This window comes from Leucoraja erinacea, chromosome 20 (assembly GCF_028641065.1).
Source record: "Leucoraja erinacea ecotype New England chromosome 20, Leri_hhj_1, whole genome shotgun sequence".
Lineage (NCBI taxonomy): Eukaryota > Metazoa > Chordata > Chondrichthyes > Rajiformes > Rajidae > Leucoraja > Leucoraja erinaceus.
The window spans coordinates 11,003,598-11,018,489 of record NC_073396.1 but is presented as its reverse complement, the minus strand read 5'-3'; the positions used below and the strand labels follow the sequence as shown (position 1 = coordinate 11,018,489).

Below are 14,892 nucleotides of genomic sequence, written 5' to 3'. Positions count from 1 at the left end.
GTTTCCTCCCCTTCATCTAGTCTATTAGTACTTTCACTGATGTACAGCACTTTGGTCAACGCGAGTTGTTTTTAAATGTGCTATACAAATAAAATTGACTAATTGATTGACAAAGTGCTGGAGTAACTCAGCGGGTCAGGCAACATCTCTGGACAAAAAGGATGGGTGACGTTTCGGGTCGGGACCCTTCTTCAGACTAGCCCTTGAGTCTGAAGAAGGGTCCCGGCCCAATATGTCAGCCATTCATTTTTTTTGCAGAGATGCTGCCTGACCCACTGAGTTTAGCATTTTGTGTCTATCTTCGGTATAAGCCAGCATCTGCAGTTCCTTTCTACACAACTATCAACCATTCTATTCCATTTTCAGTTTCTCTGTGGCATTTGTACTGAAGGCCTCACTGTCCATTCTCATGCTGTTTTAGCAAGTCTTGATTTTTCTCCCCTTCCTTCAAGGATTTCCTCCATCCCTCAATATTCGCAGCCTAACCTTCCCAACACATTATCCAACTCCCTTCTAACCACCCTGGCCTTGAAAGCTCTTCCAGATGCAACAAAGATTTGCTCATATTTTCATTTGGCAGTGATATATTCTGCTCAGCGTCCAATCTCTTTTACATGGGAGGCACCAAATTCACAGCAGGTGATCATTTTGCAGAAGACCACCTCTGTTTGGAATTCTAGCATGATTTTAAAAACAAAGTGATAAAGCAGAGTTCATATCCCACGGCCTGTCTGTCTCCTTCATCATTTCATGCGGTCTTTGGATGCAACTGGCATTTCTTCAATGCCTCTGATAACCCTCATCATGAATACTCTTGCCTCCATCCACTCACTCCTGCTTCTGTCACTCGATACTATTTAGCACACATTAGTTCACTTATATTTTCCTGTTTGGCTGAAAGGTCAGCAGATGTTGCCTGACAAGCCAAGTACTTCCAGTACTTATATTGTTGCCCGATGTATGTAATTCAAATAGGTTTTGTTTTTATTCCACTGCACATTAGTGGCGCCAGGAGATACGTCGGCCAGCAGTTATCTTTGCACCCCATTTCCCCGCACGCCTCAGAAATGTCTGCGGTTGAAATGGGGCTTGTTACCTTGCGGAATGGAGGCCATTCCTCCTCCCCACACTGTGGGAAATTTTCGGTGTGATCTGCATCTGTCTGGAAGATATTTGCTGTGGCTAGTTTATAAAGGGGCTTCAGCGACACACCAGATGCATCCCAGAAACGCACTGTCCCATCTTCATGCCTGAGAACAAAAAGAGTAATGAGTAAATATTTCCACTGCTCAATGTTACACTGACTTTCCATCCAATGGAAGATCATGCTACGATACATTTTCTGTCTGCTTTTTTTTCCCAAAATCCAAAAGGATGCCTGTATTAAACATGCAAGTTACCAGTGGAGAAAAGCTCGAATGAAGGAGAAACTCGAAGAGCACAAATGCAGCTAATATTATGCACCTTTTATCAAAGTTACTGAAGATTACAAACTGCCTATTGCGTTTTTGTGCTCCATCAGCGAGGTTGCTGTCCCGATTACTCTCTTGTAAAGTCTGACCAGGAGAAATCAAATTTGAATTCTTGCATGGCAGAACCACAGTGACTGGTTTTAAAATAAAGCCAAAATAAGTTGTATAAAGTTGACAGGAGGGCTCTGGGATATAGGGGCCAAATGCAGACAGGTGGGACTCGTGTAGACAGGGCATGTTGGTCGGCGAGGGTAAGTTGGGCCAAATTTCCCCGTTTCTACGCTGTAGGACTCTGGCAGTTCAATATTGAACTGGGAGAACAAATTGATCAAAGATGTCAACATTCAGATGCAAATTTGGTTATTCTGAAGGTGAACACAAAATAGTCACTTTTAAAAGTTAGCGTTTATGTGGCAGCAATAGGGCTTTCACAAAAATAAATCAGCTGGCTATTGACAAGCTGTTTGAGGATCTTGCAATGGGTAATGAGATTTACACATCTGCAATACCAGTCACCATTTCTGGTGTAACCTATTCCCCAAATCATCTAAAGCATTCTTCCATACATTCCTACAGCAGTCATTGCAACTAATATGGTTTTGAAGTTCAAATTTAAGTGGTGGATAAAGTTTAAGTTGGGGCCTAATAGCAGTTCCATTATGGCAGTTCATGTTAAGCATTCACTCAACTACTAACCCCAAAGTGACGTGAATTTTTAGGCAGCTGAATTTATTCATCTCCGTACACCAGCTGGTAGATGTTCATTTCAGAAAAATAAACTACTTGAACTTTTTTGCTCAATTGTATGTTGTAATCCAAGTACAGGAAGTGGTACAGCAGAATTGCTGATGAATGAGTGACTTGCAGCCAAAGGTCAGAAATATTTGATGCATGCTTCATTACAGTTGAACATGAATTACACAAGGAGCAAAAGGAACATCAAATCAAAAAATTAGTCATGGGTGTTAAGCCAAGGGACAGAGCACATGAGACACTAGTCATTAATAACTCCTGCTGGATGTCGCATATAAATTCCATGTTTAAACAGGCTCTCATTTCTCATACAGTTCATGCCACTGGGCACGATACAAACTTCAGGACTTTCATATGAAGAAAGACTGGATAGACTCGGTTTGTACTCGCTAGAATTTAGAAGATTGAGGGGGGATCTTATAGAAACTTACAAAATTCTTAAGGGGTTGGACAGGCTAGATGCAGGAAGATTGTTCCCGATGTTGGGGAAGTCCAGAACAAGGGGGTCACAGTTTAAGGATAAGGGGGAAATCTTTTAGGACTGAGATGAGGAAAACATTTTTCACGCTGAGAGTGGTGAATCTCTGGAATTCTCTGCCACAGTTGAGGCCAGTTCATTGGCTATATTTAAGAGGGAGTTAGATGTGGCCCTTGTGGCTAAAGGGATAAGGGGGTATGGAGAGAAGGCAGGTACAGGATAACGAGTTGGATGATCATATTGAATGGCGGTGCAGGCTCGAAGGGCCGAATGGCCTACTCCTGCATCTATTTTCTATGTAAACTCCAGTCAGGATGTTTTTCTTCTTAATATGGACAGAGAATAGAAAGAGAGAGCATTATAACAATTTCTATCAAGGTATCAAATGATGTAAGCTGGTATGAAAATGCTCTTACCCAGTTAGCAGAAGCCCCTTGTGTACAGGTTCCGGAGCAAGGTTTTTCCCACCATTGATTGGCCACTCCTAAACAACACAGCATGGCATTAGAAACACGTTGTGTAAAATAAAGCAAGGGATTGTCTGCAGGTGAAGGGGCACTTCAACACGATCAACCTGAGTGGGAGGTAATCTATGCCAGTTCCAACAATTACTGCTAAGTGCAAGGCAGAAATTTGGTTTACAATGGTTTAAACAAAAGGCATAAAGATAAATAATGATTTGAAAAGAAAAATAGTCTGCAATCCCACGGCAGAAGTTTAAACTTGACACTTAACCAAAACCAGCAGGCAATAATAATCCTTCCAAGGCTTTCTATACCAAGCTTGTTCCAGTCATCATTTGAAAAGTTAACATCAATTTTGAAGAAAAATATACCGGGCAGTAGTGGCTGGGCACCGTGTGCTTCTGGGAACCACATCACCAAAATCATCTTTGTTCATGAAGTTTTTAATCATCTTGACATTAGCAAGCAAAGAGTTTACTCCTTTCCAAGCGATGTTGCAGCTCAGCTACTTACCACTGTTGAATGCAGAGGGTTCTGCTGCTTCCCTGCAGAGATGATCCTCTCCCAAAGCTTGGCGGGAATGTTGGAGATGTGATAGGAGCAGGTGATGGCAGAGGAATGGAGTGATGCGAGGTACGGCGGAGTGATGGTCGGCCAGCCTGGGGTCTGCAGATCTACCGCCACCAGCTCCTCTTCCACTAGCACCAGGAGGGCTCTGGGATTATCGTACACTTAAGGCCAAACAAAACAAAATCACCGTCTGCATTACACAACGGAACAATATGGGGTTTGGGGGAGAAGGCAGGAGATTGGGGTTAGGAGGGAGGGACAGATCAGCCATGATTGAATGGCGGAGTAGACTTGATGGGCCGAATGGCCTAATTCTGCTCCTATCACATGACCTTAATATGATGAAAAAAAGTCTGAATGTGCAGGTAGTAATACCCAATTATCTTTTAAAAGCTGCTTAACAGATAAGCGGTGGTGCAGCGGCAAAGTTGCTGTCTTACAGCGCCAGAGACCTGGGTTCGATCCTGACTATGGGTGCTGTTTGTACGGAGTTTGTATGTTCTCCCCTTGACCAGTGTTGGTTTTTTCTGGGTGCTCTGGTTTCCTCCCATATTCCAAAGACATACAGGTATGTAGGCTAATTGGCTTGGAAAAAATGTAAAATGTCCCAAGTGTGTGTAGGATAGTATTAGTGTACGGGGATCGTTGGTCAGCGCGGACTCGATGGGTGAAGGACTGTTTCAGTCCTTTTTTCAGTCCTGTTTTATATCTAAACTAAACTAAAATATAAATTTAATTCCAACTTGAATTCAAACTTTCACCAGTAACCAGATCCTTTATTGAATAATTATTCCAAAACAATCGTGTCAAATGCCTGTATAAGAATTAAATTGGACAAAATGCTTTCATTTTCAATTTTGAATGGCTGATTATTCTTGCCTTAAGCTGCCCTCTTTCATTATTTTTAATATTCCTACCAAACACCCAGTCTGATCCATGTCAAGCCTTCACTGTCTGAGGAAAAATTCTCCGCACTTAGGGGCAGCATGGTGGCACAGTGATAGAGGTGCTGCCTTACAGCGCCAGAGATCAGTGATCGATCCCGTCTACAGGTGCTGTATGTACAGAGTTTGTACGTTCTTCCTGTGACCACATGGGCTTCCTCACACACGACAAGGGCAAACAGATTTGTGGGCTAATTGGCTGGGAACAATTGTAAATTGTCCCTAGTGTGCGTAAGAATCGTATAAGTGTGCGGGGATCGCTGGTCGGCACGGACTCGGTGGGCTGAAGGGCTTGTTTCCGCACTGTATCTCTAAACTAAACTATGGCAAAAATCTGTTTTCCATTTATCCACTCATAACATTTTCATTGCGTGACTGCACCGTATGGACTCTATGCGCAGGCAGTTCCTGGGTAATAAATAGTTTACATTTTTACAGATGTTCAATGGTTGATTTTGTCCACAGAAAATATACAGCAAAACAAAAATCACAAAGTGGCAACAATGCCTCCAAAGTATTGTAACGAATGGCAGCAAAAACGCAAGACAAGGAAAATTTAAAAATGGGAAATTAAATCAGCTTTTCATAGGAACTAAATGTCAGACTTTGAATAATATTATGGGAACGTTGTATGAAGGGATGTTCATAAGTAGGCATTCATAACCCTGGGTCAGCTTGTGTGCATCATTCTGGCAAATTACCCACACTGACTTCATCAACCCAACTCTTTTAGAGGGAACCACAATCCATTACCAGCCCATCAACAATTAACCTCTAATTCGAGCTACAGTGTGGTGAATGTTAAGGTGGCGCCTGTCTGTGGCGACATGTTGCCAGCAGCACAACAGAAAATCATCAGATATAGTTCTCAGCTGACCTGTATAAAAGGAACAGCAGAAACCAGCGCTGTAACAGACAAGCTGCTAACGCATTGAAACGCATTAACGCTATTGCGATCTACCAGCAGCAACGGAGCTACCGACTGTAAGGGAATTCCCGATCGCATGGGAATCCCCGACCTGGCGGAGGATTGCAGGAACAGCAAGTACTGTAACAGGAAACACCGGGGATGCCTCTATGGTGTCCAGGAAACATGGCTGGCAGGCAGGACTACAAGTCAGACTGAAGCGCAGGGGACTACGACCCCCTCTCCCGACCATCCTACTAGCCAATGCACAATCACTGGAAAACAAAGTGGAGGACTTGAGGTCAAGGCTGCTTTACCAAAGGGAGCTGAGGGAATGCTCTGTGTTCTGTTTCACAGAGACATGGCTCACCCCCAGCTCCCCAGACTCAGCGGTCCAGCCTGAAGGTTTCTCATCCATCGCATGGATCGAGCGCAGGCATCTGGGAAAGGGAGAGGCGGAGGCGTCTGCCTCATGGTCAACTCTTTGTGCTCAGAGGTGGCAGTTCTGTCTAACCTGCTCACCGTACCTAGCACATCTGCGGTGAAGTGCTGCCCTTTCTACCGCCCCTCCATCGTCCTGACTGCGGTCTACATTCCACCCCAAGCAGACATCTGCCTAGCATTGGAGGACCTGCACACCGTGGTCAACAAGCACTAGACAGTGTACCCCGAAGCCCTTACCACCATAGTCGGGGACTTCAACAAAGCCAACCTGAAAAAAAAAAATCACTCCCAAACTACCACCAGCATGTCGCCTGCAGCTCCAGAGGATTAAACACCCTTCACCACTGCTATATGACCATCAAAGATGCCTATCAATCTATCCCTCGCCCTCACTTCGGGAAATCAGACCACTCAGAGGTGCTGTTTCTTCCTGCATACAGGCAGCAACTGAAGAGCGCACCCCCAGAAGTGAGGGCTGCACAGTGCTGGTCTGGGGGAGGCAGAAGGACAACTACAGGACTGCTTGGAGTCTGTAGACTGGGCAATTTCAAGGACTTGGCAACGGACCTGAATGAATACGCCACAGTCGATACAGACTGCATAAGGAAATAAGTGGAGGACTGTGTTCCTACAAAAACGTTCCGAGTGTTTCCTAACCAGAAGCCTTGGATGAACCAGGAAGACGCATTATCCGAGGGCCAGACACTTGGCATTCAAGTCTGGTGACGCAGAGGTCTATAAGTAGTCCAGATACGACCTCGACAAGGACATCAAAAAGGCCAAAAGGGACTTCCACTCAAAGCTGGAGGATGGGGCGGATGTTTGGCAACTGTGACAGGGTTTGAATGCCATCACCTCCTACAAGGCGAAACCAGGAGGCAGCTCAAGCGACAGCGAGGAATCACTCCCTGAAGAGCTCAGTGCGTTCTACGCACGCTTTGATAGGGAGAACACCGATGTGTCTTCCCGAGCTCCCATACGCCCTGATGGTATTACAGTCATAGTCACAGAGGTCGACGTTAGAAGATCCTTCAGGGGGGTGAACCCTCGGAAAGCGCCTGGACCTGATGGTATACCTGGTCGCGTTCTCAAAACCTGTGCAGACCAACTGGCTGGACATTTTCACCCTCTACTAAGGTCTGAGGTTCCCACCTGTTTTAAGATGGCATCAATAATACACCGGTGCCCAAGAAGAGTAAGGTGACGTGCCTCAAAGACTATCGACCAGTGGCACTAACAATTGTGGTGATTTGTGGTGATGAAGTGCTTTGAGAGGTTGGATATTATGGTGCACATCAACTCCTACCTCAACAAGAACCTCGACACACTACAGTTTGCACAACAAGTCAGAGGATGGGATCTCACTGGCTCACCACTCTGCACTGGATCACTTGGACAATAAAAACACTTATGTAAGGCTGTTGTTTATTGACTACAGCTCGACGTTCAATACCATCATCCCCTCCAAGCTGGTTGCCAAGTTCACGGAACTGGGTCTCTGTGCATCCCTCTGCAACTGGATCCTCGACTTCCTCGTCCACAGACCACAGTCTGTTTGAATTGGCAGAAATACTTCTTCGTCATTAACAATCAGAATGGGAGCACCTCAAGGCTGCATGCTCAGCCCCCTGCTCTACTCACTCTCTACTCATGAGCATGACTATGTAGCCGGACATAGTGCGAACTCCATCTTCAAGTTCACCGACAACACCACCGTTGTTGGACAAATTACAGACGACGATGTGTCAGAGTATAGTAGCGAGATCGACCGATTGACCAAATGGTGCGAGCACTACAAGCTGGCTCTCAATATTAGTAAAATCAATGAACTGATTGTGGACTTTGTAAGAGGAAGGATGAGGACCCACAATCTTGTTTATATTAACGGGACGATGGTGGAGAGTCAAAAACTTCAAATCCCTGGGCGTGCATATTTGCAAAGATCTTTCCTGAACCCAGCACACTGTTGCAATTACAAATAAAGCACATCAACGCCTCAACTTCCTGAGAAGATTACGGAGATTCGGTATGTCAAAGAGGATCGTCTTGAACTTCTACAGAGCATATTGACTGGTTGCATCATGGCCTGGTTCGCCCAGGAGCGGAAAAGGCTGCAAAAAGTTGTGACCACTGCCCAGTCCATCACCGGCTCTAACCTCCCTACCATCGAAGGGATTTATAGTACAGGTAGTCGCTGCCTCAAAAAGGCAGCCAGCATCATCAGAGACGCACACCATCCTGGCCACACACACATTTCACCCGACATCGGGTGATGGTACAGGAGCCTGAAACTGTAATGTCCAAGTTCAGGAACAGCCTTGTCCCTACAGCCATCAGGCTATTAAACACTACAACCGCCAAATAAGTTCTGAACTACAATAGACTATTATTATTGTTGCACTACTAGAGAGTGAGTGCGTGAGTGTGTGTGTGTGTGTGTGTGTGTACACACTTACATTTTTATATCTCTCTCGTTTATCATATTGTTTACAGTGTTTACATATTCTGTTGTGCTGCAGCAAGTAAGAATTTCATTGTTCTATCTGGAACATATGATACTAAAACACTCTTGACTTGATCAATCTACAATCAGAGAAGATTACCTTGCTCAGGGTCCATGTTTTGCACTGTAAAGAAGTCAATCACACGCGAGGTGAAGTCCAGAGTAACTTGGGCCTTGCCCTGCATTATAGTGATGCAATGTCTGTCTCCATAACTGGCTCTTGGCATCCCGCCGCTGAAGATTATAAATGGACTTCTGGAGAGGCAAAGAGAAAATGGATGCCAACTATTAAACATACGAATCATATAACAATGCAGAGAAGTCTCTCTCTTACACCAAAGCAACAAAGTCAAACCAAGGGAACAGTTTCTGTACCCGTTTGCTGCCATCCGTATCGAGTCAATTAGCGGAAGGAATGGAAAGTGAACTATGGGGAGGTTAATGGCCAACTTGCAAGGATTGCCATTATGATTGAGGAAACCCTCTGTCCCACCAACCTTGAGGAACCTCATGCATTTAAAACCCCTGGGAAAGCAGCACTTACAGAACTAGATAGCAGCATGAGAATAAAAGAGAAAAGGGAAAGAGAACAAACACTCATTCAGCCATTTAATGCCAGAACAATTGGTCAGTATAAGTACAAGACTTGCCAAAGAAAATATCAATGTTGGCACAGTGCAACAGAGCAAGATTTGTGTTAATTCTCTTCCTCTGTGTTTAGAGAGGCTGGAGCAGTCAGAGAAGAGCGGAAAGTGTGCAAAGAATCAACCACTCTCTGGGTGAGTGCCGTTTCAAATCAGAAATATACTTGCCCCATTTCTGATGTTCTCCAAATAATTTTGTTGATAGCTTTGCAAGGAAAAGGACCTATAGGAAGGAAAAACATGTTGAGAATGTCCTATTCATGAAGAAAACATTAGCAATCTAGAAATGGAATTAGCTGAGTTTTGTGACTAAATTACTGTAGCAGAGGTCTCAGTTCTCAGGATAAAGGGTTAAAAATAAAACACATGTAACATTTCAGACTTTCAAGCTCAGCACACCCCCCCCCCCCCCCCCCCCTACACTTCCTCTCCTAGAATCAGCTGGAGCCAGAGGCAAGCAAGCCTTGTCAGATCAGACTTGGGTTAAGCTAAAGCCGACTGCAGCCCACCCACCCACACAAGCTAAACACAGCTGTGGGACAGAGTTCCACAATGCATTTAAAAAAAAAATAGATTGGGGAGGCAGATTTACCAAAGGCAATAGCAAGAATACGAGTTATTAGAAAAGTGAGAACAGGGTGCTTAATTGAAGCCATGACAGACCAAACAGAATCTTAGGTTTTAAAGTTACAATTTTTGAACTAAGAATGCAGAGAAGAAACAGCCATACTCTGCAAGTTCTGGGGTACAAGAGGAGTGAGCATTGTAACACAGCACCATTAGAGGTACAAGTGAGGTTAGATGCGCAGGGGGAGGAAAGGCACATATTTATTGAACCAGAAAATATGGGAAGCAATTATTCAAACTGGCAGGAATAATGTGCTTACTTTAAAAAAAATGTTGAGTATTTAATCCACCGGGAACAGTGAGGAGAATGAAGCATGTGGTTGAAGTTTATAGTGCGCCAATACTTCAAACCCGCCTGGGAAAGCTGAAGGAAATGCCATAGTCCTCTTGTGACTTTTATCTCAGTGCAATAGCCATGCGGTCCAATTTTGATGAAGACATGCATTTTTCAATAACAAGATCCAACCAAAAGCACTCAGCCACTAAAAACACACGTGTGCAGTTTTTTTCTTGTGAACCGAATCTTGATCCCAATGCTTTCTGTTCACCCAGCTGTACTGAATAACAATGGGTGGGGACATTTTCCAACTCAAATAACCAACTGAGAATGCCAGAAATTGAAGTTGCTCAGTATTTCTGCTGGGATGTTAGCAAGTAAGATCACAGCAACACGAATTGTAGGTTTCATGGATAAATGGGTCTAAGTCAAGAACGTTTAATTGTCATACGTATTGGGAGCATTACAATGAAATTCTTACACGCTGCAAGATTTACCATCTCATTAACACAATATCAAATACATACACTATGATCAATAATACAATAAATGTGGACTGTAGGGTAGCTAATGTAACCCCACTTTTTAAAAAAGGAGGGAGAGAGAAAACTGAATTATAGACCAGTTAGCCTGACATCCGTAGTGGGGAAGATGCTTGAGTTGATTATTAAAGATGTGATAAGCAGCACATTTGGAAAGCAGTCAAAATCAGCATGGATTTATGAAGGGGAAAATCATGCTTGACTAATCTTCTGGAATTTGAGGATGTAACAAGTATAATGGATATGGGAGAGCAGTGGCTGTGGTGTATTTGGACTTTCAAAAAGTCTCTGACAAGGTCCCACACAAGAGATTAGTGTGCAAAATTAGAGTACATGGTATTGGGGGTAGGGTATTGACATGGATAGAGAGCTGGTTGGCAGATAGGAAGCAAAGAGTAGGAATTAACGGGTCCTTTTCAGAATGGCAGGCAGTGACTTGTGGGATGCTGCAAGGCTCAGTGCTGAGACCCCAGTTATTTACAATATACATCAACGATTTAGACAAAGGAATTTAATGTAACATCTCCAAGTTTGGGGATGACACAAAACTGGGTGGCAGGATGAGCTGCGAGGAGGATGCTATGAGGCTGCAGGGCGACTTGGATAGGTTGGGTGAGTGAACTGATGCAGTATTTTGTGGATAAATATGAGGTTATCCACTTTGGTGGCAAGAACAAGCAGGTAGATTATTAGCTGAATGGTGTCAGATTAGGAAAAGGGGAGGCGCAACGAGACTTGGGTGTTCTTGTACATCGGTCACTGAAAGTAAACATGCAGGTACAGCAGGCAGTGAAGAATGCAAATGGCATGTTGGCCTTCATAGCGAGAGGATTTGAATAGAGGAGCAGAGCAAGGAGGTCCTACTGCAGTTGCACAGAGGCCTGATGAAACCACACGTGGAGTATTGTGTGCAGATTTGAGGAAGGACATTCTTGCTTTTGAGGGAGTGCAGCGTAGGTTCACCAGGTTAATTCCTGGGATGGCGGGACTGACATATGACAAAAGAATGGATTGACTGGCCTTGTATTCACTGGAATTTAGAAAGATGAGAGGGGATCTTATAGAAACATATACAATTCTTAAGGGATTGGACAGGCTAGATGCAGGAAAAATAATGGGCAGGCCATTTAGGACTGAGATGAGGAAAAACGTTTTCACTCGGAGAGTTGCGAATCTCTGGAATTCTCTGGAAGGCAGTGGGAGGCCAATTCACTGGATGCTTTCAAGAGAATTAGATATAGCTCTTAGGGCTAACAGAATCAAGGGATATGGGATGCTGGGAAGAAGTTGTTCTCGAATCTGCCGGTCACTGTTCTCAGGCTCCTGTATCTTCTTCCCGATGACAGCAGCAAGATGAGCATATCCACAGTCTTTGGTGATATTAGCTGTTTTTTAGAGGCAGCACCTCCTGTAGATCCTTTTGATGGGGGGGAGGGGGGTCAATCCCCTTGATGGACTGGGTGCGGTCCACCACGTTCACCAGCCTCCTTCATATCAGACCATTCGAGTTAATAAACCAACGCAACCAGTCAGTATTCTCCCTATTGTACACCTGTAGAGGAGCGATAGAACATTCAGAGATTCACTGAATCTTCTAAAGTGCAGTTTTCTTTGTGATTTCATCAATATGTTGAGCCTAGGACAGATCTTCAGACATATGCACGTCCAGTAACTTGACACTGTTGACTATCCACCACCGTCCCATCAATGAGTACAGGTTTGTGGATCCTCGGTTCTCCTTTCCTGAAATGAACAATCTTCTCTTTGTTCTTGCAAATGTTGCTAAATATCTTGCTAATAATGCTAATGTGGGGGTCATTTTCCCCACGAAGCTGACTGGGCAATCTGAACCCAAGCACCAAGTTGTAAGCGGCAGAAGGAGCGCATCCCTCGGGACAGCCCCCACTCTCCCATGGCCACCCTCCGCGTGGGCTATGGGTCGGGTGGAGCGGAGGTGTGGGACAATGCTCATCCCTCCACAATGATGTGATGGATGCAGGGGTCTGGACCAATCGCTGACAAGTCTCACCCCCCGGCAACGTCATGTCTGTCATTTGACTTTTCTGTTGAGCAGCATTCGGTTCGTCCGCGACGCAGCCTTTCGGGTAGGTGGCGTTTCGGCAGAGCGGCCATTCGGTGAGCTTGCTTTTAGGTGACGCAGCCTTTCGGTTAGTTTGCTTTTAGGCGTATCGCCCTTTCGGTTAGTTTGCATTTACGCATCCCACCGTTTCGGTTAGTTGGCGTTTCGGCTTAGTTTCCATTCGGTTATTTGGCTTCCACTTCTTTGCTTCGGCTTCTCGTCCGTCGGCGCCACGTCCGCACACGGGAGTAACTCAGCGGATGAGTCAGCATCTCTGGAGAGAAGGAATTGGCGACTTTTTGGATCGAAACGTCGCCAATTCCTTCTCCCCATACATGCTGCCTCACCCGCTGAGTTACTCCAGCTTTTTGTGTCTAACTTCGATTTGACCAGCATCTGCAGTTCTTTCTTAAACGCAATGCAAGTGTTAGGCATGTGCAGAACAGGATTACACGGTGGTCAATCTTAGGCCGATAAGACATAAAAGAATAAAACAACTTAAGTTTCTACAAATACAACCTCCCGATGGAGCTCTGTAGCTGCACTCACCGTATGGAATGGAAGAGGTGATGGGCTGGGACTTGGACCTCGCATTGTTCACTGGCCACACCATGTAGCTTCCATCACTGTGGGAACTGACAAATGTCTTGCTGCTCCGCTCCCAGCTGAGGCTCTCAAGCTGCTGCAGGACAAACATCCTAAGTCACCATAACACAACACTCCTTGTACCCGATTGCTTTACCATGTCACGTTATTAGACCAATATTGTGGAAAATGTTGGTGAACATACTATGTAAAAGAGCCTATTCAACCCTATGCATGCTCTATGTTCAACCAAAGTGGTAATTTCATCCATTTTACAGTACACAACTGGGTCCACTATTGCAGTGATGGACCATAATAAAATGACTTTGTTTAGAACTTAGCACATTACAGGATCTGCAAGAGCAAAAACATTGTTTGGAAGTAAGTTACTGGACTTAGAGTTCTGGATCACTGGATACAGAGGAGTTCAAACCTACTGCAGCAGCTGCAGAATTTAAATTCAGTTAAAATAAAACTGGAATTGAAAATGCCCTTCATAGTAACGGTAATCTAGAAACCACTATATTGCTGCAACATTATTGCTGCAAAACATTATTCCACTAATGCAGCAGAACACCTGCTTCAACTCCAGGTCCAGAAATGACTCTGGGGCAATTACAGCTTCTGTGGAGGGAAAGACTGCCATCGCTGGACTAACGTTGAGGAACCTTCTTGCTGAGGGAGTGCAGCGTAGGTTCACGAGGTTAAATCCCAGGATGGCAGGACTGTCATATGATGAAAGAATGGAGCGACTGGGCTTGTATTCACTGGAATTTAGAAGGATGAGAGGGTGTCTTATAGAAACACATAAAACTATTAAGGGATTGAACACGCTAGATGCAGGAAACATGTTCCCGATGTTGGGGGAAGTCTAGAACTAGGGGCCAGAGTTTAAGAATAAGGGGCAGGCCATTTAGAACTGGGATAAGGAAAATCTTTTTCATGCAGAGAGTTGAGAATTTGTGGAAATCTTTGCCTCAGAAAGCAGTGGAGGCAGATTCACTGGATGCATTCAAAAGAGAGTTAGATGGAGCTCTTAGTGCTAGCGGAATCAAGGGATATGGGGAGAAGGCAGGAACAGGGGACTGATTGTGATCAGCCATGATCACATTGAATGGCAGTGCTGGCTCGAAGGGCCGAATGGCCTACTCCTGCACCTATTGTCTATACATCTATAATGCTTGATCACATATGTTTATAAGGATAAGCGATGGAAGGCAAGGACACGGGAAACCTGCTGTTCCTCTGGGGAGAAGGTGGGGAAAGTAGTATTGATAGTGCAATTAAATTAGTTGAGAGTCCGTGGATATCTCCATAAATTGAGAGAGGTTGAGGCAAGGCAGAAAACAAATGGGCAATTCAGTTAAAGGAAAGTAGAATTTAGAAACAAATTATAAACTGCATCTTTCATTTTAAACCAAGAGCAGGAAATGGCAACAAAAGAGTCATTGATGCATGGAATGAGAAGCAAGGGAATGACAAGCAATGCCTCGAGGTGCATCTTGAAAATAAAACAAGTTGTAGAGATTTAAGAAAAGGAAATCCAGGTCATGACCGAGATGGTCTAAAACTCAGTTAGCAACGATGTAGCAAAGCAAATGA

The 14,892-nt window shown here is 44.5% G+C and overlaps 1 protein-coding gene across 4 annotated transcripts in view; it reads right to left on the bottom strand.

Moving 5' to 3' along the window:
• Positions 1–14,892, bottom strand: part of llgl1 (LLGL scribble cell polarity complex component 1) — an 82,021-nt gene that overhangs the window by 25,733 nt on the left and 41,396 nt on the right. For 3 of the 4 annotated variants that reach the window (XM_055651244.1, XM_055651245.1, XM_055651242.1), the window contains exons 7-12: positions 13,255–13,387; positions 9,348–9,402; positions 8,636–8,790; positions 3,681–3,898; positions 3,120–3,187; positions 1,097–1,250 (exon numbers count right to left, since the gene is read on the bottom strand). In XM_055651244.1, coding sequence (XP_055507219.1) covers positions 1,097–1,250; positions 3,120–3,187; positions 3,681–3,898; positions 8,636–8,790; positions 9,348–9,402; positions 13,255–13,387 — 783 coding nt within the window. The remainder of the gene's footprint in view (positions 1–1,096; positions 1,251–3,119; positions 3,188–3,680; positions 3,899–8,635; positions 8,791–9,347; positions 9,403–13,254; positions 13,388–14,892) is intronic. The other variant, XM_055651243.1, reaches the window with a different exon arrangement.